General features: G+C 37.3%; 2 protein-coding genes and 1 long non-coding RNA gene across 5 annotated transcripts; 2 read left to right on the top strand and 1 right to left on the bottom strand.

Moving 5' to 3' along the window:
- The first annotated feature begins 41 nt into the window (after positions 1-41).
- Positions 42-12,204, top strand: LOC148854162 (5-methyltetrahydropteroyltriglutamate--homocysteine methyltransferase 2-like). Of its 2 annotated transcripts, none has more exons than XM_088983027.1 (14): positions 42-192; positions 980-1,348; positions 1,480-1,567; positions 1,671-1,798; positions 1,879-2,070; positions 2,188-2,390; positions 3,077-3,240; positions 3,332-3,412; positions 3,514-3,683; positions 3,976-4,081; positions 4,171-4,421; positions 5,278-5,350; positions 11,399-11,527; positions 11,608-12,204. In XM_088983027.1, exons 1-14 carry the CDS (start codon positions 98-100, stop codon positions 11,974-11,976), a joined length of 2,418 nt encoding a protein of 805 aa, XP_088839153.1. In that variant the 5' UTR covers positions 42-97; the 3' UTR covers positions 11,977-12,204. The 2 variants fall into 2 exon arrangements, with proteins under 2 accessions (XP_088839153.1, XP_088839154.1); XM_088983028.1 differs by having other exon boundaries at positions 54-192; positions 986-1,348.
- An 888-nt stretch (positions 12,205-13,092) lies between these two features.
- Positions 13,093-21,112, bottom strand: LOC148854161 (zinc knuckle (CCHC-type) family protein). 2 transcript variants are annotated; one of them, XM_088983029.1, is made up of 8 exons: positions 20,501-21,112; positions 20,191-20,246; positions 19,422-19,584; positions 18,575-18,663; positions 16,914-17,046; positions 16,311-16,403; positions 15,194-15,296; positions 13,093-13,577 (listed from the first exon to the last, which is right to left on the bottom strand). In XM_088983029.1, the coding sequence occupies exons 1-8, from the start codon at positions 20,684-20,686 to the stop codon at positions 13,213-13,215; spliced, it is 1,188 nt and encodes a 395-aa protein (XP_088839155.1). In that variant the 5' UTR covers positions 20,687-21,112; the 3' UTR covers positions 13,093-13,212. The 2 variants fall into 2 exon arrangements, with proteins under 2 accessions (XP_088839155.1, XP_088839156.1); XM_088983030.1 differs by having other exon boundaries at positions 20,191-20,240.
- A 28-nt stretch (positions 21,113-21,140) lies between these two features.
- On the top strand, positions 21,141-22,031 carry LOC148854160 (uncharacterized). The gene is made up of 3 exons (XR_016112575.1): positions 21,141-21,281; positions 21,388-21,575; positions 21,742-22,031. It is a non-coding gene; the product is annotated as an uncharacterized LOC148854160 (long non-coding RNA).
- The last annotated feature ends 4,920 nt before the right edge of the window (positions 22,032-26,951 follow it).

Below are 26,951 nucleotides of genomic sequence, written 5' to 3'. Positions count from 1 at the left end.
CAAGAAGTTGATGGATTCATTTGCGTAATTGAAATACCGTTTCTAAAACAAATCCCACGTTCCCACTTCACTCTACTGTCGCGGGAGGAATCCGGGAATGTATTGTATTAGACCCCCCGTTCTCCCTACACGCTCCACCCAACTGCATCGCTTCTGCAACATTCCTTCAACCCTTTCCTTCATTCGTCGAAGGTAATTTTGTTCAAGTGTTTGTAGCGAGTTCTTATGCTCTTGTTTTATGGTTAGAAATGCTAGTCGCGACTAGTTTATATGTCCTTTTTTTCTTTTTCTATGCTTCCATTTAAATCATTATTTGAATTTTTGAATTCATGGTATCGATTTCCAGAGTGAGGATTTCTTCTCGAATTTGTTCCAGTAAAGTATTCTAATTGATTGCATGTGCTCGAGTGCGGCGTTTCGAGTATATGCTTGTGCTTAATCTGTTCACTGTTCTCTATGTTTCGGTTGTTTAGTACATTACTAAGATATTCAGGAATTTGGTTGGTTTTATACTAGTTAGGTATTATCTCTGATTTGCTGCTATGAAGTACTTCTTCATTTATGTCTTACTTGTTTCATTGGTTACTTATTTGTTTGTTCTTCATTAAGATGCCGGTATCCATCGCATCTTATCACATAACTCCACCGAGTTTAAGAATTTCACATTCCTTCATGCCATGACATGTGGGACTTTTTTGTATTTTATTTTTTTTCTATCTAGCTATAATCTTTTACGATCAACAAGTATGATCTCAATTCTAAGGTTTTCCCCTTCACACTGCCTCATCATCCGTATATATTGCTTCTCATGGCTTGGTTTCCATCGTTCCGCTCTCTTTGGTTCACGGGAAATTCTTATTTTGAAAATTCCACAGATTGTTACCTTTTAATTTATTCCTAGCTCTGCACAGTTTTTTATGAATTAGTTCTAGATGCTTGATTGTTAACAGTCTCAAATTTTCTTTCTGATGCCTGCTAGGCTCAGCTGCATAAGAGCTATGTCCTCACACATTGTTGGATATCCTCGCATAGGGCCAAAGAGAGAGCTTAAGTTTGCGCTAGAATCTTTCTGGGATGGAAAAATTAATGCTGATGAGCTACAAAAGGTAGCAAAGGATCTTCGGGTTTCTATGTGGAAGAAAATGGCAAGTGCTGGCACCAGGTTCATTCCCAGCAATACCTTTTCATACTATGATCAGGTATTAGATACTACTGCCATGCTTGGGGCAGTTCCAGAAAGATATGGATGGACAGGAGGAGATGTTGGTTTTGATATTTACTTCTCCATGGCTAGAGGGAATGCAACACTTCCTGCAATGGAAATGACCAAATGGTTTGATACTAACTAGTAAGTACATTCAGTTAAGTTATGCCAAAAGTTTTATTGCCATTAGCAAGCTGTAGTTGATTAATGCAATATCTAATATGCTTTTCCGATGATAGAGACTTCATACTAGATATTTTATTTTTTTGATACAGCCACTACATAGTGCCTGAATTGAGTCCTGATCTAAAGTTTACTTATTCTTCTCACAAGGCAGTTGCTGAATACAATGAGGCAAAGGAAGTAAGAAACATGATCACCATGTTGTTTTCTCTTATGCTGTGGTATCTGCCAATACACACCAGGCAAAGCATTTTTATACTAATCTTGTGTTACTGTTCCACAGACTGGAATTGAGACAGTTCCAGTTATTCTTGGTCCAATTTCATATTTGTTGCTGTCTAAACCTGCAAAGGGTGTAGGGAAATCATTTTCCCTTCTTTCGTTGCTTGGAAAGATCATTCCTATCTACAAGTAAGTTGTCAATTTTGAAAATAATACTTGTTTTTAAAAGCTTCTAGACATTATTTTTCTTTTCTTGCTTGTCAAAATAGGGAGGTTTTGGCTGAGTTGAAGGCAGTTGGTGCTACTTGGGTGCAGTTTGATGAGCCAATGCTTGTGCTTGATTTGGATGCTGAACAATTAAAAGCATTTACCGATGCTTATGAACAACTGGGAGAATCATCATCTGGGCTGAATGTTCTTGTTGAGACCTACTTTGCTGACATCCCTACTGATGCATACAAGTATGCAGGAATTTCTTGGCATTTTTTTTCTATTCTAGGCTTCTAGCTTTAGCTTGAATAATCCAATTTTGCACATATTGTTTTCTTACCATTTTTACTTTGATAATCTAACAACAGGACCATCACTTCACTGAAGGGGGTTTCAGCCATTGGGCTAGATTTAGTGCGAGGTGGAAAGAGTTTAGATTTGATCAAAAGCACAGGTTTTCCTTCTGACAAGTATCTCTTTGCTGGCATTGTTGATGGCCGAAATATTTGGGCCAACGATCTAGAAGCATCTCTTGAGACCCTAATAACTCTTGAAGGCATTGTTGGTAAAGGTATACAATTCTGGTCCCTCCCATGATTGACTTCATTTCCCTTAACATACATATTACATATCTAGTCTTTTATAGAACCTTAGAACAAGGTCAATAAATTTAGTTTCCCTACAGAGGGGCCAGGCTGCTTGATAGCTCTGAATTGGATGGATTAAAATTAAATTACTTAACAGTTTGTCTTTTAGTGGATAATACAGTCATATAAGGCCTTGTTCGTTTACAACTTTGTAACTTACCCAGGTAAATGTTTCCTGGGTAAATTCACTTACCCATGTTATTTTGATTCCCAAGTAACAGAATGACATTTTTACCCATACAAAGCTAATATTAAAATAGGCAAAGTTGTCCCATTATGTTTTATAAAATTTCCCCCCAAGTGTGGGAGATGGATAAATTTTACTCGGGGAAGTGGAGCTGATTTTACCATGGGGCCCATTAATAAATTCCAAAAGAACATTGTAAAGTTGGTCAATGGGAAAGATACCCATTGACCAACTTCCCCCTCTTATTTACCGGTAAGCAGACCGGGCCTAAGGGGTAAAAGTAGTAACCCGAACATGTATTTATAAGTTGTTTTAGACTTCAATTTTCATGGATATTATTGGCTTCATCTTCATCCACCAGCCCTTTTCCTCCTTGATGATATACATTTGAGCAACTGACTTTCTGTTAATCATCAAATGCAGAGAAACTTGTGGTTTCTACCTCTTGTTCCCTGCTACATACAGCTGTTGATCTGATGAATGAAACAAAACTGGACAAGGAGATCATGTCTTGGCTAGCATTTGCTGCACAGAAAGTACTTGAGGTGAATGCCTTGGCTAAAGCATTGGCTGGTGAAAAAGATGAGGTATTGCATAGTTTCTGAAATAAATTTTGCAGTACTTGAAATTGCATACATCCAGAGTTCCTTATGTTTATTCATCTTTATTTCTTTTTAGGCATATTTTTCTGCAAATGTTGCTGCACAAGCTTCTAGAAGTTCATCTCCTAGGGTAAATGATGAAGCCATTAAGAAAGCAGTGAGTTCTGGAGCAGCCATCTACGTTCTGCAATTCTATTTCTTCATTTTGTCCTGGATACTTCTGTTCCAGTGTTTTGATTATAGCTTCATACACCACAGGCAGCAGCTGCACTAAGGGGTTCTGACCACCGCCGTGCCACACCAGTGTCTGCCAGACTTGATGCGCAGAAAAAGAAGCTGAACCAACCATTTCTTCCTACCACAACTATCGGATCTTTCCCACAAACCATGGATCTGAGGAGAGTTAGGCAGGAATACAAAGCTAACAAGTGAGTGATATTTTTTTTATTCATACTACAGAGTAAATAAAAGAAATCATTCCTTGTGAAATCTTTATATTAACTAATGGTTATGAGCACCCATGTTACCTTTGTTGATTTTATGGGATTGGAGGGTACAGTTTGAGGTTATGTTCTGCTGACCTAACAGTAGGCCATTCCCTCACTTTATCTTCCATCTTAATATTGTGATTATCATTGTGAGAACCATTTAATTTTTAAGATGTGCATATTATGTTACATAAGCTTGCTTACATGTTTTTAAACCATTATATTACTGTAGGATTTCTGAAGAGGAGTATGTAAAAGCAATCAAAGAAGAGATTGGTAAAGTTATCAAGTTACAAGAAGAATTGGGCATTGATGTTCTGGTACATGGAGAGCCTGAGGTAAACTGATTTTCCCTTGTTCAAATTGTTCTTGAGGAAAACCAGAGATTTTAGTTTCTTTCACTGCTAAAAGGCTTTGCTTTCTGCAGAGGAATGACATGGTGGAATACTTTGGTGAACAGTTGAAAGGCTTTGCCTTCACTGTTAATGGCTGGGTTCAGTCATATGGTTCGCGATGTGTCAAACCACCAATCATTTATGGTGATGTCAGCCGGCCTAAACCAATGACAGTTTTCTGGTCCACAACTGCACAAAGCATGACATCTTGTCCCATGAAGGGAATGCTAACCGGACCAGTTACAATCCTCAACTGGTCATTTGTAAGGAATGATCAGCCTAGGTAATCTCGGTACTAGGCATCAATCTTATTGTGGTGTATTGCATGTAGGGATGGAAATTTCCCTGGTGGGGCAGTTCTTTTTGTTTGAAAAACAGATTTAGGGGCAAGGGAAGGGTTTTGGGATTTTATAATTTCTACAGGTATAGGTAGGGTATGGAATTAGGCTAAACCCAACCCTCCCCAACCCATATATTGAATTTACTCAAATACCCCTAGTGCTTATAATTAAATTGTTGTTAAAACTTAAAATGCATATGAACTATTATATGTTGAACTTAGGGCCCGTTTGGTTCATGGGAATAGAGGTCTGAAATTGGAGTTGTAATAGGCTAATTCCGATTCCAACTTTTTGGTTGGACGGAATTGGAATCCCATTCCCATTCCTGGTGGAATGGCATTTACCCATTTGAGGGAATGCCCATTCCCTCCCCCTCATTTGCGAATGAAATCCCATTCCAGCTGATTGCAATTCCCATTCTGATTCCTATCTGAACCAAACAGACTAGGAATAAACCATTCCAATTGTGAACCAAACGGACTCTTAATAATGTTTTGAATCTTATGTGAAAGGTAATTGATAATTTATGTGCTTTTTACACGTTTCAATTAGATAATTGGAAATTTTGATTTTTGTCCATGTTATTTTGTTTGTTTATTGCTTATATATAACAAGAAATTATATGCATGTTTTGGACCCGACTCACCTTGCCTCAAATATGGGGAGGGTACAGGTTGGGAGGTTTGGAGTGGTAGGGAGGGCCTAGATTTCACAAAACCCTCCCCAAACCAGCCCCATTGCCATCCCTAATTGCATGGTTTTTCATATTAAGTGATACATTCCAATTTTCATAATCAGGTTTGAAACTTGCTATCAAATTGCCTTGGCCATAAAAGATGAGGTTGAAGATTTGGAAGCAGCCGGGATCCAGGTAAGAAATTGTGTTTGCTAGAAATAGGAATCTGCTGAATTAGAAAAATATGAAAGAAAATAGTTTCTTGAAGAGAGAAGGAAGAGAGAAGGAGAAGAAGAAGAGAAGAAGAGAAGTTGAAAAGAAAAGAGAGCAAGAGAGCAATAATCTGGTCGCCCCCTTCACTTATTATTTATACTAAAATAATATAACAGTACAACTATGCCCTTATAAGGCGGCAAAACATAAAAAGCATATATAACACTCAAAAAACATAATAAAATTTGGACTCACATAACTACTGTGGTCCCCACCTCCTATCTAACAACTAACATAAAACATCTACTCAAAAAAAACATCATGAAACTAATTAATTTTCAATACTCCCCCTCAAGTTGGGAGTAAATGTCACACATTCCTAACTTGCGTAGATCATGTTCAAGCTTGTTCCTTGCCACCCCTTTAGTAAGAACATCAACCAGTTGCAACTCTGAAGAGACATAAGGCAAACAAACTTCTCCTGTTGTTACCCTTTCTCTTATAAAGTGTTTATCAACTTCAATGTGTTTTGTCCTATCATGCTAAATTGGATTGTGGGCAATATTGATTGTAGCCTGATTGTCACAGTATATCATAGGTTCCTCTGCTTTCACCCCAATCTCACTTAAAAGAGATCTAACCCAAAGAAGTTCTGAGACACCATGAGCCATGGATCTATACTCGGCCTCTGCACTTGACCTTGCCACAACCGCTTGCTTCTTACTCTTCCAAGAGATCAAGTTTTCACCTACAAAGGTACACACTCCTGATGTAGACCTCCTGTCATCTAAGCATCATGCCCAGTCTACATCTGTATAGGATTCTAGCTTCAGATTCTTATGACTTGAGAAAAGAATGTCTCTACCAAGGTGCTTTTTCAGATATGCAAGTATTCTCTCAATAGCTTCCCAGTGTTGAACCCGATGTGCATGCATGTACTGACTCACAACACTGACAGTATAAGAAATATATGGTCGTGTCATACACAAATACAGCAGTTGGCCCACCATTCTTTGATATCTCCCCACATTATTTACCAATTCACCATCCACACCATTAATTTTGTGGTTTGTATCAATAGGAGTGTCTGCTGGTTTGGTCCCCAACTTCCCAGTCTCTTGCAGTAGGTCAAGTACATATTTTCTCTATGAAATGAAGATCTCATGCTTGGATCTTGCAACTTCGATCCCTAAGAAGTATTTGAGCTCACCAAGATCTTTGATCTCAAATTCTTGCTGCAATGATTTTTTGAGATCATCAATCTCCTCCAGATCATTTCCTCTCACCACTATATCATCCACATACACAATCAGAATTGACACCAAAGCATCTCTCCTCTTCACAAAGAGGATGTGATCAGACTGTGTCTGTGTGTATTCAAAACAGATGAGTGCCCCTCTAGACCTGTCAAACCAAGCCCTAGGTGACTGTTTCAGTCCATACAGAGATTTTCTGAGTCTGCACACCTTTCCTTTACCAACATTTTCATAAAAGTCTGCTGGAATGTCCATATATACCTCCTCCTGTAAATCACCATTAAGGAAAGCATTTTTTACATCAAGCTAGAACAAGGGCCATGAATAGGTGGTTGCTAGAGATAAAAATGATACGAACTGAACTCATCTTAGCTACTGGTGCAAAAGTTTCCAGATAATCAACACCATAAGTCTGAATATACCATTTTGCTACCAACCTTGCCTTGTACCTCTCTATCTTGCCATCGGCCTTATATTTCACTGTGAATACCCATCGACATCCGACTGTCTCCTTGTTTGGGGGGAGATCAACTATTTCCCAAGTTTGGTTTTTGACCAAAGCATCCATCTCATCTTGCATGACTGTTTTCTACTCAGGTTTGGAGAGAGTCTCAATAACATTCCTGAGTATAGACACAGAATCCAGGGAAAAAAGAAAAGCATGGTAGGAGGGTGACAAGGCACTATAAGAAATATGGTGTGAAATGCCGTGGGTTGTACACTTTCTCTTCCCCGTGCAATGGGAAGATCAAGGCCAGTGGGATCAGATGCAACAATGGTGTTAGGGACAGAAACATTATCATCAGAAAACATAACAAGCTCAGGCTCAAGAGGAATACCTGGAACTGTATCTGTCGAATCCAGAGTTTCAGAAGGACTGACAGAGAGTGGTGTGGGTTGAGGATGTGTGGAGTCAACCATCATCTTTCGGCGCTAATATTGCTGTGAGGTGCCCGTAGTGGCTCAGGTAATGAAACTAGAGGTGCAGGTGCTGGCTGAACTGATGGTGCAGGTGGTGGCTAAACTGATGTAGATGCTGGCTGAACTGATGGAGGCACCACAGAAACAGGAAGAGGAATAGATTGTGAGTTCTTCTCCCCAAAACTCTCCCCTTAAGAAGAACCACTCGATATGAAGAATGTGGATTCAAAAAAGGTAACATCCATAGTGACAAATCTGCTCCTCAACATTGGGTCATAACAGCAATACCCCTTTTGGTTCTGAGCATACCCAAGAAAAACACATTTCTTGGCCTTAGGATCCAATTTCTTGCGATGAAGGCCAAGAATGTGAACAAAAGAAACACAACCAAAAACCCTCAGAGGTATATGAAATATCTCTCCATCTGGAAAAAGAAGGCTAAACGGCACCTTAAACCCCAAAGTCCGTAAAGGAACACGGTTAATCACATGTACAGCTGTAAGAACTGCATCTCCGCAGAACTACACAGGAACTAAAGCACACACCATAAGACTCCTTGCCACCTCCACAATGTCTGTTTTTCCTCTCAGCAACTCCATTCTGTTGTGGTGCATATGCACAACTGCTCTAATGAACTACACCATGTTCTAGGAGATACGTGGTTAGGTCCTCAAAGTACTCTTTAGCATTATCTGATCTAAAAGCCTTAGTTCTCACTCCAAATTGTGTGAGAACCATCTGGCGGAATTGTTGTACTAAGTTAGGAACCTCGTCACGTGATCTCATCAAATATATCCAAGAATACCGTGTATAATCATCCACAAACAAGAGAAAGTAACGGAATCCTCCCATGGAAGGGATTTGATATGGCCCCCATACATCAGTGTGAACAATATTAAAAGCAGAAGTACTTCTTTTATTACTTGGTTTAAAAGATTGTCTACAATGCTTTCCTAACTGACAACTCTCACACTCCAAAGTAGATAATTGAACAGACTCAAACAACTTTGGGAAAAGACATTTCAAAGAACTAAAAGAAAGATGACTCAAGTGATTGTGCCAAAGCATAATCTGGTTCACTGACTCTAACCCACTACTACTGCTGTTGTTAACATGATGGCCCCGATGTCTCGGAATCTCATCCAGAAGGTAGACTCCATTCACCTCACGACCACTCCCAATCATCTTCTTTGACTCTAGATCCTGCAAAACACAATTACCAGGAAGAAAGGTCACAGAACAATTCAATTTTTTTGTCAAAGAACTAATAGACAGTAGGTTGGTATGAAGTCTAAGGGCATGTAAAACAAAAGACAGAGTTATATCATTGGTCACTCTAAATGTCCCCTTCCCAGCAATGGGCATATGTGAACCATCTACTGTAGAGACTCTTTCTCTACTAGAGCACAACTGATAGGAACTGAAAATGGTAGGGGCATTAGTCATATGCTCAAATGCTCCTGAGTCTATAATCCAGGGAGGTCCCTCCTTACCTGAAGTGGATGCAAGATTTGCAGTTGCATATGAACTACCTGTATGTGCAAAGGAAGTGGTGTAGTTGGCTCCTGCATTCTGTTGTCCATCTTGAAGGCTAGAGCTGAGTGAATCTTTCTTATTTATAAGTTGTCCAAACCTCTCCAATTTTGTTCTCACTACTACTACTGCAATGGATTTCCAATCAGTTTTGGAGAGGGGTTGAAGAGTCTCCTGTAGTAGCTACATTTGCATTTCCCTTCTTGTTTCTTATCCGAGTAGGCATAAGATTTGGATGAAGCTTCTAACATGTGTCCCTGGTATGCTTAGGCTTCTTGCAATAATCACACACCAAGTCCTTATTTCCCCTTCTAGTCTCATTACTCCCCCTGTCTCCATTCGGCTTAGGTTTTGTTGTACCAACCATAGCTGACTGGTCAATCCCTGGCTGTCTCAGCATTACATTCCTCCTACTCTGCTCTCCAGAGACAAAAACATAGGCCTGAGAGAGTGTCACACCCTCCCTAGAAAGAATATGTTGCCTAGCAATGTCAAATTCAGGGTTCAGCCCTGCCAAGAACTCAAAAACACTATTCCTCTCTACCAGTTTGTGATAAGTTGTTGCATCATTTACACTTTCCCATAGCACAATTTCTAAGTGATTTATTTCCTGCCATAGGGTTTTCAGCATGGAGAAATGCACAGCAAGAGGCTTTTCTCCCTGTTTCATACTTATCACCTGATTTCTTAACTGATAGGCGTTGGCTTCATTTTGCTTCTAAGAGTAAGTTTCAGTCACTCCATCCCAAATCTCCTTAGCAATATTAGCCCATAGGAAATTTTTTGCAATATGAGGTAACATAGAATTACACAGATAGGACATTACCATGTAATTCTCTTGCACCCATCGGGAAGAGTCCGTATCAGGTTTCTTCTCCTCTCCAGTGAAATACCCTAATTTTCCACAGGCACCAATAGCCATCTTAGCTGATTGTGCCCACTCCAAATAATTTGTACCATCAAGTTTTACTGTAGTAATGATCCCAGACCCAAAAATATCACTATTACCTCCAACACCCAGTCCCACAGTACTTCGGGAGGCTTAGAAAATTTCAGAAACCAAACCGCCATCTTCAGAAAATCAAAATAAAACTAACAATACCTGGGTGCCCAAGATCAGATCAAAAACAAAGAATCCAACTTTTCTAGGACTCTTCCTCGTACTCCAGTTCTTCCTGATTTTGATGCCGAACAGTAGTTCACCTTCCTGATGTCTAGATCCCACCAAAAACTCCAAGAACTGGGCAATCTATAGCAGATCGATCAGCCATTTACTACTTCATGCAGTCGGCTAATCTAGGGTTGCATGAGAATGCTTCAAGAAACCCTAGCCGATGCTCTGATACCAAGTAGAAATCTGCTGAATTAAAAAAAATATGAAAGAAAGTAGTTTCTTGAAGAGAGAAGGAAGAGAGAAGGAGAAGAAGAGAAGAAGAGAAGTTGAAAAGAAAAGAGAGCAATAATCTGGCCGCCCCCTTCACTTATTATTTATACTAAAATAATAGAATAGTACAAAGACAACTATGCCCTTATAGGGCGGCAAACCATAAAACAGCATATATAACACTCAAAAAACATAATAAAATTTGAACTCACATAACCATTGTGGTTCCCACCTCCTATCTAACAACTAACATAAAACATCTACTCAGAAAAACATCATAAAACTAATTAATCTTCAACACTGGACTTTTGTATGGTTAAATCATATGTATCGTCAATTGTTGTTTTCATTACTTTTAGTTAGATTAGGTTTAATATCCAAGGACCAGAATATCGATACGCCCAATACCAAAATGCGGGTATCTCTGTATCACTGTGCATCTTTAAGATATCTATCTATATAAGACTTTACAAGCATCCCTTAGAGAGGCACGAGATGCTACCCCTCTATAAAAAGAAAAGAAAACTTACAACTGAGTCCAAAATAAATTATCCATATTCACCCCTTGCTTAGCCAATGCATCCACTATCCCATTTGCAGATCTCCTCACCCATTGTATCCTAAGATTCAGGTTTCTAATGAGCCACTTAAACTTCTTCATTTCATTCCTGTAGCATCGTTGTGTATCTATATGACTGATTATATTCTTTTTTTTTTATAAGCATTAGAGGGATGCCTTCTTTCATCCGGAAGTTTCTAAAGTTTTAAAACATGTGTGTATCAATGTATTCATGCATATCAAGGTGCACCAATACATATACAATACGCCCAATACAGGGGTGAATCATATATTTGTATCTATATTTTGATCCTTGTTCATATCCAGAATGAATGAAAGTTATTCTACTCGGTGATTCTGACACTCCATGCGTTCAGGTGATCCAAATTGATGAAGCTGCACTACGAGAAGGTCTGCCTTTGCGCAAATCAGAGCAGGCTTTCTACCTAGACTGGGCTGTCCATTCGTTCAGGATCACTAATTGTGGTGTGAAGGACACCACACAGGTACTCTTTTGTACTGTAGGCTAATTTTATTGTCATCTAACAACTCTGAATTGCTTTTGTTGTGTCATTGTGGTGAGCAGATCCACACTCATATGTGCTATTCCAACTTCAATGACATCATCCATTCTATAATCGACATGGATGCTGATGTGATCACAATCGAGAACTCGAGATCTGATGAGAAACTCCTCTCCGTCTTCCGTGAGGGTGTGAAATATGGTGCAGGGATTGGTCCTGGGGTGTATGACATCCACTCCCCTCGGATCCCTACCAAAGAAGAGATTGCTGAACGCATCAAAAAAATGTTAGCGGTCCTAGAGATGAATGTTCTTTGGGTTAATCCAGATTGTGGTTTGAAGACGAGAAAATACACTGAAGTCAAACCAGCATTGACCAACATGGTGGCTGCAGCAAAGCTTATAAGATCTCAGCTGGCTGGTGGGAAATGATTTCCCAACGTTGTTCTTTTTTCCTCCTTTGGGGATCTAGGTTGTTTTTATAAACTGATTAGTGGTCTCACTCGTAGCGGCTAACATTCCAGCTAATTTAGTGCCATGAACTATGAAATTAAAGGTGGAATAGAACAAATGAAATCTTTTATACAATATATAGAATGCTATTGAATATGTGGTTAACTTTTATCCAGGAAATCAAGTGAAGTATCGAAATTTATACAAGTATTATTGCAAGGGTAAAGATATAACTTAATATTATATAATTAAATTTAATTTGCATAACCTACAGCATTTGAGATTAGATAAAATAATATCATTTTATTTGAAAGTCACTATTTAGCTGATAATTATATATAATTTGAATTTTTCATTTAATGTAAATAATTAAATCATGTTCAATTTATAAATTAAAAATCTTTATAGTAATTCTGTTATTTGAAATATGAAACTAAGTTACAAAAATTAATATGGGTTCCACATCCTTAGGAAGGATACCTTTTTCTATAGATAGTCATGTCCCATGTGTCCCAAATTTGTTTAAAGTGAATACTTTTTTTATGAATAGTCATATATCTAAAAACTTGATTTTATTTGGGAGTGTAAATAACCATCCAATCAGGAATCCCAGGATTTCTTGCTCCAGACATATTTAGCCATCTATCCAACCATGACTTGAGTGATCTTTTTTTTTTTTTATCAATAACACTTTCATTAATTCATCAATAGAAAATTTACAAGTGGAAGGCAAACACACCATGACTCGGGTGATCTGAATGATTCAAAATTGAACCACATTAACACAGCTCCTATCCAATGAACAGTACCATTCTCCGGTATGATAATCCACCTTCTCACTTGATTTTGGCTTTTAGATTGTTTTTTCATTTATCTATGGTTTTTTATATTCTGAAAGTTTCCTTCATTTATCTATGCACATAGTCCAGTTGGAAAATCTAGGAGTATGGGAGCTGCGGACTTTCTTATATCTTGCCGTGGTTTATGTAGACTTGAATTCGATACGATGCCTGCTAAACAGAACGGTGAGTTAAAGCGGTTGAACAAGATTTTACCACTGTAACTCTGTAAATGGGTTCCATCTAGATGTCAGTCTTTCACCCTCTCAAGGGAACGGCTTTCTTAATTCACTTTGAATATGCAGCTTGATTTATTGGTGCACTAGAACATACGATGATCTCCTTCTAGATATCAACTTGGGGTTTATTTCCAATGTCAGTTTCTCTTCCTACTGGGGCATGTCCTAATATTATGCCCTTTTCCTAGGCAAAAGCGGCAGGTATAAGTCCTTGCAGAAGGCAAAAGAACTTTTTTTGAATCACCATCTGGTTTTACTCCAGTCTTTTGAGGACATGTCCTACGGTTGTGGCCGCTTTGACTACAAATCTTACAACAGTGACGCCTTTGGTCCCTTCTCTTGGATTCATCTGACCTTGACTTCTGACAGGTTCTTCGGTTGTGGCCTCTTTCCCCACATAACCGGCATCTGAACTTCCTACCTGCCAAGATATCCGTAAGTCCAGGACAGTAGTGTCTCCGATGGCCTTCCTGTCCACAGTTACTGCAGTAGAATTTTACACCTGCAAAAAGTACAAGGAATTCGGCTGAAGCCAATTGGATAAAAAACGACAACAGGAGCAGCAATAATAATTAAAATTACCAATCCCACTGTGACATGAGAAATACCCTCCCCCCCCGGTTTCATGTTGCACTGACACCATTAAACATTTAAAAATCTTACATTCCTGAAGATAGGGGTGTCAATGGAGCGGTTTAGATTGGACCCATCCAAATCAAAATCAAATTAGACAGGTTTGAAGGGCCATTAAGGCATTGAATTGGACCAGTCCAGGCTTAATGGTCCAAAGTATTTATTGGACTGGGTTGGACCTGGTACGTCCTTAATGGATTTATATTGAATTGGGTTGGATTGACCCAACATCTGGTCCATTGACAGAAGATAAGTGTATGGGTGTCAATGGACCAGGTTTGGGTTGGACCCAACCTAAATTAAAACCAATTTGAACAGATTAGACAGTCCAGACATTGAATTGGACCGATCCAAAATGATCCAAGGTTTAATCAGATTGGATTAGACCTGGTCCATCTGTAATGGTTTCATAATGGACCAGATCGGGTTGGACCAATATTCGGTCCATTGACAGCCCTACCTGAAGAGAATACATAAAGAACAACATTTTAAATGGATGTTGCATTTCAATAGCATATTTCCAGGTGGACAGAGAAAGGAAAGCACATAATTTCAGGTGAAATCAGGTATATGTGGATATTTTTAGATGCCTAACCATCCAAAATAGCACTTACATTGTAGTGAATGACTATTGCTTGCTGCACCAATTAATAGCTGCTTTGATTTTTTTTTTTTTTTTTGATAAAACGAAAGGGGCTACACAGCACGGGGGGTAGCACGTCTTCAGGCATCAAAATAACAAATGGAAATATTTTAAATTATTAAACTACATGACCGGAGCTTTACATATAACTGATCAATTAAAACATGCTCAATCACCAAACTTTTGGTGCTTTATCTAATCAATTCTAGCTCTAATAACAACCCAATCATGTACATGCCTTTTTTTTTCTCTTGATGAATCAATCTTATGTGAGAGAAGAAGTCTTATATATCATTCTTATAAAAGAAATCACGATTTCTAATAAAGTGCAATTCCAAGCATGAGAATTCAAAGTTAGTGGAATGAGGAATTACATGGAAATAATCCAATACTAACTCTGCTATCACATATGAGTTAGAATACTCAGAGTTTCAGAACTTAAAGATATTTATATTCAAAGTGCATGCACATGTTCATAAAATATTAAAATTTAAGGGTTCCTTAGTTTAACATTTAATGTCCATATCCGTGTCCCTAACACAGAAAGTATAAATGTTAAGCCAAAGATGCCTTATTTTATTAACCTACAAAAATGTAAAATACAAAGAGGTGTCTTGGGCTCTACATAGAATCCGTACAAGATGTAAACAGCAAATACACTGAGATCTGAGGAGATGAAATGACTAGTGTTTGCTTCATAAAGGAAACAACTAATTACCAACAGAAAGTATACCACAAGTCCACAACAAGAAGTTAACTAAAAACTACACAGTAGTTTGACAGTGGTTAAAATTTTATTTCTTCATTTCACCAAGAAATTTTAAAATAATATTTTTATTGACCTTTCATGGCAATGCTTCTCTTGCGACGGTTCTCTGGATCGTGGAAAAAAGCCTTGAGAGATTCAGAGGCCCGCTTCCTTGCTGCTGCAGTCCCTTTTGCTCTCTGCAAGTGAAATAAATATGTACATTCTGGGTTGAGATCACATATTTGCTTCATGTTATTGCTACATACACCTATAGGCAATACTGAGCATGCTAACCATGAAATCTATAATCAGCATGTTACATTTCTTTCTTCCCATATCCAAGGCATTGTGTCTACCTGTCAGCCAACTATTCAGAAGACCCTCAAAACCTCTATTTGACTTGCTCCTCAGGATTGATATTGAAGTTCAAAGATTTACCATTGTGGGGTTGGGACCAGATGGATTGACCAATTTAGCATCAATTCACTTGAACTCTCATGCTTACTTTTTGAGGTTGTGACATACTGACAGTTACATTTGTTCTTCATTATATTTGGTTTACATGCTAGACCATCATTATTGTATCAATCCTACCCCTGTACCCCAACCATTATGTTGGTGGGAGTTGTGGGACTCTGCTAGAAGTAAAGCTGTCATGACAGTCCATCCAGACTTTGGATCTGAGTAGAAAGAATCACTAGAGGAATTATCAAAAAAAAGAAAGAAAGAAAGAATCACTAGAGGTGTGTCCACTGCCAGCAAAAAAATATATCAATGATGACATCCAGAATAAAATTCATATTTGAAATCTTAATTTTTGTGTATTTCATATATTAGACCAAAGGTGGATATATATCTATAGATATGGAAAATGCTACAGTGCAGAAAATGCATCACGAAGCAAAAACATGAACCAATGAAAAGTATATACATATATAAGTATAAGCAGAAATAAAGACTTGAGCTACAAGATATTCTTCCCCTTACAAGTTACAACTTTTGGAATGCTTTAACTAGATAAACTATTATTGTGTTCGAATATTGACAAAATAAACATTGACAATATGATAAAACTAGTCAATGAAAAGTATGCATGTCAACCTCAATTTTGTGGAACATGTGTTTGGTATTGACCACAGAAGAAAGAATTACAAAAATGAAGATCAAATATCAAAATTTTGGAAATTACCAATTATTCAAATACCATATACCTTAATAGCAGCCACTCTTTGTGCATGAAGCTTTGGATCACGATGGAGAATCTTCATTCTTTTACTAAATAATCCTGTTTTGGCATTGAGACTCTGCAAGCATCCAACTAAAAAAAGAAGGTTAAATTGATGATACAGTAAATATGATAGTTTTCAATGTAATTAATTTAACTAACTAATCTACGCCAGTATATGAAGAATGTCTTCCCATGTTAAGCATGTTAAAAATATATATTTTGTAAAGCCAATGGAATATCAAAAACATTCCAAAACTCTAGAAGAATTTTCTTTTTGTTAAGAGAAATCCAGAAAAAAAAGGGAAAAAAAAAACTATTGGCAGCAAGAATAAGAAATTGTAATTGAGTAACCAGACCAAAATTACTGCATTTGTGGAGATACAAAACACAGAGAAAGACACAAATAATTCCTTATTGCTAACAAAGATCATGTTTGAATGAAAACTGAGCAGTCTACAGAAAAACAAAGCACAGAAATAAGAAGGAACAAGATATTATAAGGGAATTTTCAATTAAAAAAAAAAAAAGATATTATAACGGATTGGTTCCATGTTCAGATGTTAGATGGGCCCAGTAGGGAACTAACTCGTAGTGATCTGCTGATCTTTAAGCCAACTTCAGGAGGTGGTGATTGATATACTCGCTTTGATTTTCTTCTCACATCCAACTTTATGTCTAGATTGTCTACTTCATCGTCTTCTTTGACTTTGAATGGAGATCTGCAAAGAAAAAAAACAAGAATTTCTAGTTAGTATGCCCTAGAAGGATATGCAATTAGTTTCATTTTATGCACAATAAATGAGGGAAAAGTAGCCTATGAAGTGTACAGTTTTAAATCTCGATATTGAATGCCAACTGAAATTCACATACATAACTTGTTATCATATTAAATGTTTAAGAATCACAAATGAAATTCTTAGTGTGTGGCCATTTCAAGGGTTTCGTAATAGTAATAGGGGACCCAGGTAAAAGTCCATAATTGTCCTGTTGGGTTTTACTTGTGGAGAAAGATAGCAGTATGGTTAACCTTAAGTTTCTTGGAAGTGCATGTGCACCACTTTCTTCTTTTGTTCTCTATTGTCTATTGTTCTCCTCTTATTAATAAAGTTTTTTGATTAGTTATTGATTAGAAAACTGTTTCCCTAATAGTAATCAAGAAAATCCCAAAAAGGTGCTTCATGCATATACACCCAGATTATGTGGCAGACATTTACATGATGATTGATGAAAGAAAGACTGGTGGGTTGACTAAATGAATTTTCTTCCTCAATTAGAACATTTTAATCTACACTTCTGGGTCCTTGCTTCTCTGTCGTTTTCCTTCCTAAAAATTTCTTTATTTCTAGTCTATAGAAAGCTATGAACAGCCTAGATTCAACACAGTCTCAGCTTCTCCCAAACATTTTCTTGAACCAAACAAGCCGCTAATTGCAATCACATATCAAATTCAGTTTATCTAAGCCGTGGATTTCATCCCCTTATAAGGCTTATGCCTTACCTTGATCACATCCACACCCCCAAAATACCCTAAAACATATGACCCTAGTTTCTCCATCTTACTAACAGGTGATGCTCAACCCCTATAATGCTAATATCTATAATGAAATCCAAATCCTCTAACATAAATTCAATTCCAAAATCTGCCTACCCACTTTCTTTCATAACTAATAACCCTTAATCTAAGTTTTGCATAATTCCCTTTTTTTAAGCCTGAAATAATTCAAACAAATTCCAGTTTCAGAAATATCACCATCTCTTAATTTTTAATGTTTTTATAGAACTTTAATCCTAGATATACCTAAGTGCTGAATCTACTCTATTAATTATTTTGTGCTTTGACTTGGAGTTGCTAGAGATCTACTGATAAACTTTAGTAATAAGGTTTCTTCAGTCAAGCAACATCATGGAAAATACTTGTGTCTGAGACTTGAAGAAGTTATCTGGTAGGTATAGGGTAGGTGTGTAGCTGATAGAGTCATATGAAGAAAAAGACAATGATTATTCCATGAGTTTTAATCATCATATTGATTTTATTTCTCATAAAATCTCTCGTACAGAAAAGGTCAATGATACCAGTTTTTTGAAACTATACGGTTCAGCAAATTCATATCTTCTTTTCTTTTCTGCTAGGCTGGACCACATAAATATAGGTTGCCTTGGAGGAACACAAGTGAAAATGATAAACCTGAATTTTGCAAATTGATGTATATACAGAAATTCCAAAAAGGAAGGGTATTAAAGATTTACATGGAGCGAGCTTTTTCCCATGGCTGCTCATCTATTGACTCCTCCCATATCACACAATCTCCCAGACACTGCCCACAAGTCTTTATTCCCTGTTGTCATGAGGGAGAAGTACAAAATCCAATGCTTAAATAAAACATTAGAGACATCTAGAAGTGAAACTTGTTCCCTGTTCAAATGCAAATAACTTCATATGTTAAAAAATGAAAAAGATTCCTAAAGAGAAGTTATAGATTACAGTGAAGTAACCGAATTAATCAATAAATCAAGCAAATATTCAAAATACATGGCAGCTTGGCAGGTTGACAGATGTGATGAAAAAAACCAAATAACCACTTCAACTATTCTCATAAGGAAGAGAATCAAATTTTGCATACTAGCATGTCAATTTGCACATTCTCTGCAGTACTTGGTCTATGTTTGGTGAATTGAATAAGATTGAGGATATAAAAATATTATCATATTACGTAAACAATCATGAACCAAACATGACTACAGAAGTGTCAATCCTTAATTTCTACCATAAATGGCCAAAGGGAACTTATTATGTAAATAGGCAGGGCATACCTTTCCATTACATTGAACAATCTAATGTATATTTTCCATTCCACACTCTGTAGATGGTGTATAACCCCTACCGCTACAATTTGGTCTATATAGCACAAAATTTAAATACTAATATGTCAGTTTGTATGTACTCTGCAGTGGGTAGTCTATGTGTGGACAAAAGATAGTGAATAATGGTATCATCAAACTAACTCAAAAGAATGAACCCAACATGACTAAACAAGTGAATCCCTCATTTCTACCATAAATGGAAATATTGATCTTACTATTGAGCAGCAAGTACCTTTCCATTACACTGTGGACAATCTAATCTAGATCTTTCTATTCCACACTCCGTACATGGTGTATAACCCCTGCCCCTACAACTTGGGCAAGGTAACTCTCTGATATACTGGCCATTTGGACCAAACCAGGATCTTGGTTTGGTTGCACCAGATATTAAATTCCTGCCACAACAAATTAGAGGTCACCCACTGAAGAAGGGAAGGAAAGAAAGAAGAAAAGAAAAACCAGAATCTGACATATACCATTAGGAAAAGAAGAACCTTAAATCAATTGTCATGTCTCATTCTTAAGATGACATAGAATTGCCTTTCTAGAGTCATTTCCATGAGCAAAAGGGAACAACTAGATAATTTAGCAATCATGATTTACTAGCATATCAGTAACAAAAACCTCGTTGATAGATTTTGAATCGTTAAAATAGCTAATGAATAGACAGTGTGCATCCCATATTTGAAACATAGAAATTTGAAATAGCACCACCACCTGACTAGTAATAAAAATGTTGTGTGGAACATCCCTTTTTCTTTTTATAGAACATCCCTTAACTCGGTGAGTGGTCAGTTATGATCACATTACCAGCACAGGTTAAGCAGGGAGGGAAACACCATGCTTCCGGATTGTGACATTGCCTCTGATGCAAGCCTACTACGCGTAGGACAGTATGAACTTACCGCATGTTCTCATCATGGATAAATCTATGTCCTCTATAACATAGCAATTAACAGTATTCTGTGTTTAAAAAGCATGTTAAATAGGAAGGGCAAGACCTTGGTTGTAGGTCGACTTCGAGTCCGAAAATCTCTTCTGAATGATCGAACTGTATCTGCCCATGCAAAACAAAATTAGAGAATGTTAATCCAAAGATTTGCATTAGAAAGCATACATCGTAGTTTATATGGATAAAAATACCCGTTGGAACAATTTGAAGGGGGGGAGAAGCAGTAGCAGCAGAAAATAAGTAAAATAAGAGGAAATTTTCCAAAAAAAAAAAAAAATGCAATCCATACTTCAAAACAGACAAACCAACACAAAATCGTATTGATTAATGAAAGGAACGAAATATATGAAAGAGCTAGCCTGGGTTTGCTTCGGCAGTGATGCTGACTCATCATTCGTCGAAGAAGAAGAAGTTGAACAATATATGAAGAATCCAAACTTCGGATTAGAATGAATTAAAGTCCATAAATTTCCGTTTCTCCGCTTCCATTGAGGAACCAAAAGTCGAAGAGATGAATGAGTCGAGAACATTTTCAGAGAAGCCATAGACGAAAAGCCGAAAATAAAACAGAAGCAAGTTAAAGGGATCGAACCAAAGGTGTATAACACAAAACCATAAGCGTAATGATAAAGAGCTGCTCGATTAGTCGGGAACAGGGAAGTTCAGAAACTAGTGGATAAGTGTGTGGTGAGCAAAGGACAGAAGGTCCTCCGTTTTAACTTTTTGGTTTCCGTTAATTGCCTTCTAACTGTCTGGGCCTTACGAGTTACGACGTGAGATCGGCTTCAGTCGGGGCAAATCCATGCCCTGACTCCGAATCGATCCGCCCCCCACAACTTTGCCCCCTAAAAACGTCCCACGGGCTGTGAGCGCGCCGCGTGTCCTCCCACACGCGGATTAGAGGGAGTCGTGCGCCTTCTCGCCCAAAAAGGTCATCCTAATCTTCTCTCTCGATTTTCAGCTCACTTCAACGTTCGACCTTCTGCTCTTAGAACTGAAATACGCCGAAGATCCCCCCTTTGAGTTCCGCCGGTGGATGCCGACGACCGTTCCGAAGGTGCAGGAAACGACGAAGAAAATGTCCTCTAAAACGCCTCCTCCCGAAGGCGACGCTGACGCGCCAATAACACGAACCAAGTGGTTTGTGAGCCTACACGGCTTTTCCTTTCTTCTCTTTTTTATATATTTTTTTCCTTTCAATCATGCCTATTTATAGGGTGGGTTCTTTGCATCTTATCCTCGGCAGTTGATTACGGTTCAGCTCCCTGGTTTCGCACTTTAGCTCCGATATCTGGAGGTGTCTTTCTTCAAGAGTAGAAAGAACGAGACATAACCCGGATCAGATAAGCGAGAGACAGAGGGTTACGTTTTGTTTTCTCGTACTGGAAGAGAACTGCAGCGTTATGATGAAGTCGGCTGTCGCCAAGTCGTTTGGTGAGTCTCTGTTGCGAGGTTTTCTTGATGGGTCTTACTCTGCAGCAAGGGACGAATCTCGTGCTCCGTTGCGAGGTTTTCGACTTTTACGCCTGAATTTGTCAAAATTGGACCATTTTTTTCTTGAACTGATTTGGCCCCCTTCCACATGTCTGGATGATTCAAGCTCTGGAGGAATTGGTGCTTCGTCTGCAAGAGGAAAGGAATTAAGTTCTTGCTTGTTCTCTAATCTAGGAGATGGCAGATATTTAGACCGGTGACAAAGGGAGAGAGCACTGAGCATAGAGGCAGAGGAAACAAGAATCCTTGATGACAATCTGAGAACAAGAGAAGCAAAATTGTACATTTTGAGTGATTTGGAAAAACCCACGAAGATTACTCGTGAAAAGAAAACATAAATTTGTACAATTCGACGCAATTTTTTTCATTAAATGAAATTGGGTGATTCCATCAAAATCTTAAATTGTCATTAAAAGCATAATAATTTTTCTCTTGTGAAGTGACTTCTTGGTCAATGGAAGAGAAATAGAGTTGCAGATGTTGCAGCGGTGACTTGTTGGCGTCTCACTCCGGCGAAAACGAGAAAAATAAACAAAAAACATAGAAAATGAGAAAAAACTTATTTGAGAACTGAGGGATACTTACCTCTAGTAAATAAATCTGTCGGAGTGATCGTCGGCGTCGACCGGTGAAACTGGGCAGTCTCCGACGGGTTTCAATTCTGAGAGCAGAAGGTCGAGGATTGAAGTGAGATGAAATTCGAGAGAGAGGAGTGAGAATGATGACTTTTGGGGTGAGAGCCTGGGAGGACACGCGGTTAGCTCCGCACGAGTCCTCTAACCCGCGTGTGGGAGGACACGCGGCGCACTCACAGGCCGTGGGACGTTTTTGGGGGGCGGATGCGAACCCAAACAATTTTTGTACAACAGGCTACGTAATCCAATCAAAGGGGAACACGACAGTGGCACACCTCACGTCGACCCCTATCCCACCGTTTATTGCGAACATCTCCCCGATGTGCAGTTGGGAGCGCTCTGTAGCGAGCAGATCCAGACTTGTCAATCCCTTATAAGTCTCATATTAAAAAAAAAAGAAAAAATTTTTATTAGTACCCTATAATTTGTATGTATTGCTACTTTGGTCCCCAATTTTTTAAAATCGAGTCAATACACTGTCGGTAACCACCTATTAAGTGGAAATTGAAAACACACAAATATACTTTTGAGTGTCATCTAATTTTTTTTTATTAATCATCCAAATGTTGACAAAAAATAAAGAGTTTCAAATCGTTTTTTTTCTATTCAAGAAAGTTGGAGTCACTAGAGACAATGATTTAGGATTGTTTATTCTTTGCCAATGTTTGAATGGTTGATAAAGAAAATTAGATGACACCCAAAGGGCATTTATGTATTTTTTAAATGCCACTTAATGACTAGTTAATGCATGATTAACAGTATATACTAATTTGACACGTTTTAAAAGTTCTAGTACTAAATTATAGCATTTTAAAATTTGGGGACCAAAGTAGCACAAGGCCCAAAGTATAGGGTACTAATAGGAAATTTTCCCAAAAAACATGCTAATTGGTTCACATGGAAGATAGTGGAAATGCAACAAAGCCTTAAATATATTATTTTTTAACCTTATACTAGAGAATGACCCCGTACTAAGTACAGAGTAACTAAATGCGTGTATACTTTAGCTTGAAGCTTACTATTTAGTTATCAAAAATTAAAATTAAAAAAGAAAAACTAATATGGGTCTTGCATCTTTGTAATTAATAATATATTCTAACCTATTTTATTTGAAATTTGTTATTATTATTTTTTATTCTGCTTTAAGATATTAAATGAGATCTTATTCATAAACATAACCCACTTTATTTGGTATTTACCATTTATCTAATAAATATATTTTGAGTTATTTATTTCTAAAAGTTAAATTATGTTACTTCCTAAACGTTAAATAAAGTTTGTAATTAATAAAGTATTTTTTCTTTAAAAAAATATTTAAAAACAAATGTGGGTTTATGGTAATTTTTTAATGGGTCCCACCATGTGTATTTAATATACTATGGATAAACATGTGTTAAGCTAATAAATAACTATCCATTGAGAATGTTTATGAGTAAAATTTTCCACTTTTTGAATCATATTTCTTTAATTAATAGGATGCCACGTGTTTGAATGGTGGTGGTAGTGGGATGTAAGCTTTAACATCAACTTCTCATAAAATGTCACATGTCTAAATTTATGGAAAAATGAAAAAGCCACATGTCAAATGGTGGGGGGTTGTAACCTTATAGTGGGTTGTGGGTCTTAGCAGGAGTTTCTCATAAATTACCATGTGTTTAGCCTTCCAGAAAATGAGAATACCACTTGTCTGAATTGTGGTAGTGTGTTGTGAGCTTTAACAATAAATGATAAAAAAATGTCATATGTCTAGACTTTTAGAAAAACGAGAATGCCACGTGTTTGAATGGTATGGTTCTATAGCTTGAAGACCTTCTTCTGATATATATGTTGATGCCCATTTACCTTGTTCCACACACCATATAACATTATTCAAAAACTCTACCCACATAGCATTAACTAAAATATCGAGCTCGGGTCTCCCATTAGTGTTGCTAGTATGAAATTGTTTGATCTTTTTCCATCTTAGCTTGTTTAACCATTGTCATGAATGCTCGAAACTTGGCAATGACTTTTGGTGGGTTATTATTTTAGTGTGTTCATTGTAGTTGTATGAATTCACCATTTCGAATGAAAATTATGTTTTGATGCTTTATTTGCAAGCTTATTGCCATGTCTTTAAAAGTTTTTTTTACATGAAAATGTGCTTTAAAGTTTAAACAATAAGGCTCTGTTTGGAAAGAGTACAAATGCAAATACATACAAAATAGAAGGTTTTGCACTCTACATATTTGCATTTTTACTCCTTCCAAACTCAGCCTAAATACCATAAGGTATGATGGAAGTCAATTCCCATTTAGAGATAAGATTCAATTCTCACAAGACAATGCTCACATAGTTCACATCAGATTGAGTCCCTTGTGAGGACCAAATCCGATTTCTCCCATTTATGAAAGTCCAATTACCCAGTCTAGTCAAAGTCTAGCAAAATTATATATAAGGTGGGGCGTGATCTAACACCACTCATCTCACCAGCCATAACACTGAGTGTATCAAATCATGTTGGAAGCACATTAGAATGTATTTTGTTGGGAGCATATCAAAACTCCAAGCATGATTCCAATTTGGGCGTGCAAGTTGGGATTTGCTCATAACAAAACCCTTTCCAACATGATCTAACACCACTCGTCTCACCAGCCATAACACCGAGTGTATCAAATCATGTTGGAAATGCATTGGAATGTATTTTGTTGGGAGCATATCAAAACTCCAAACATGATTCCAATTTGATCATCGCCATTTGACCAAGCCTTCTCCCAATTGAGGTGAGCCTAGATTTCCTACAAAGTTTTCCTACACACTTTTCTACCTGTCGTGAATTGCAGCCACACATCTCTCAATTCATAATAGAGATGTGTGGCTTCAATTCACAACAAGTAGAGGGTGGGTAGGAGAAGCGAGTAGGAAACCATGAGTGAATTGAGGTTGGATCTTTTTGTTAATCCAAAAATATTCTTATGAACAAAGAATAAAAGACATTCCATGGGTTTATAACTCGAATCATCAAATTAGTACAATCCTCTTTTTTTTTTGTTCATAATGGTTATTTGATCCTTTTCTTTTTTGTGTGTGAAAGGGGGGGGGGGGTAAACTCCAACACTTGTGTCACTTTGGCTCCATTTGGGAAGAGTGCAAACTCTAGTTCAACAAAATGTTTGCATCCAATAAATAGATGTAATTATTGCACTCAAAGTTGGTGAATGTAAAAAATAAAAAAAGGGGAAATTCCCAAACAATATCATGTACATTGGCTTGAGTGACAATTTGGTCCTCAAACTTTAAAATGTTATAATCCAGTACTCAGACTTTTAAAACATGACAATCTAGTATCCGAGCTTTCAAAATGTGGCAGTCCAATACCTATCATTAACCAATTTGTTAATCAACCATTAAGTGACATTTTGAAAAGTCAAAAGTGTCATTTCGAATGCCATATAATTCTCTTTGTTAACCATCCAAATGTTGACAACAAATTGAATAGTCCCAAATCTTAGCCTCTTTTATTCAAGAAAGTTGGTGATTGTTTAGAATAATCTAGAATTTTGGACTATTTATTTTATTGTCAATGTTTGGATGGTTGACAAAGAGAAATATATGGCATTCTTAGGACATTTTTTTACTTTTCAAATGTCACTTAACGGCTGATTAACAGACTTGTTAACAATAGGTATTGGATTGTCACATTTTGAAAATCTGGGTATTGAATTGTCGCATTTTAAAGTTTGGGGACTAAATTGTCACTCGACCCCCCCCCCCCCCCAAAAAAAAAAGGAGATGAATTCCAACCTCATGATTTATGATTTATGTTTGCACCTATCATAACTAGAAGTCATTTAGTAAGAATACAATATTATCATTACAAAACTAAACCAATTTTCCCATTTTATAAACTAGACGTGTTTGCATTTATACCGAACGTATTTGTATTTTCACTTTTCCCAAAACTAGCCTTCCATACTTTAACTACCTAAACTTTTAAAGTTAAAGACCCCCCTAAATTTGTGCAAAAAAATCCCCCTCTTTTATTAAAGGTTGATGAAAAAAATGTCATATATGCATCATAATTATTGATTAGTCAAAATATCAAAGTTATTCATATAGGCGTATATATCTTTGTATATGTTTGGCATCTATGCTGCTGATAGAAAATGGTGCTGTTGATGTGTGGGTTGGAAGCACCGTTTTTTCTAAGAAAATGATGTTTTTTTTTTTGTTTGAAAATGTTGTTGCCAGGTAGGACGTTTCCTAGAGCAACAACAATGTTTTTTGTTTTGGAACCAATGCTCTAGGAAATGTTTTCAGCACCGGTACCTATTATCTAGTGCCATGTCATGTTTCTGTCATTGCCACCTCATGTCCTTATTGACTGCAATGAGTTGCAGCTCCAGGAAACGCCAAATTTGGCGTTGCTCCAAACCATGCCATCTTGATTTTCAAGGCGAGGCTTTGAACACCGTTTTTATGGGAAAAACAGTTCCAAACAAACATGCATTTCTTGGAGCACCGTTTTTTCCGATATGGTGCTGATGTGTCACCATTTTCTGGAGCAATGACAACGATGCCGAGTAGACACTTGATCTTCTTCATGTGACATTTCAAAAGAACAAAATGATTAAGGTCAAATAAATTTTAGGATTACTATATATATATATATATATACAAAAATGATATAGTTATCATAGTC

Source organism: Nelumbo lutea, chromosome 4, assembly GCF_056320005.1.
Source record: "Nelumbo lutea isolate HS-2025 chromosome 4, American lotus-T2T, whole genome shotgun sequence".
Taxonomy (NCBI): Eukaryota; Viridiplantae; Streptophyta; class Magnoliopsida; order Proteales; family Nelumbonaceae; genus Nelumbo; species Nelumbo lutea.
This window is presented reverse-complemented; position numbering and strand designations above follow the sequence as displayed.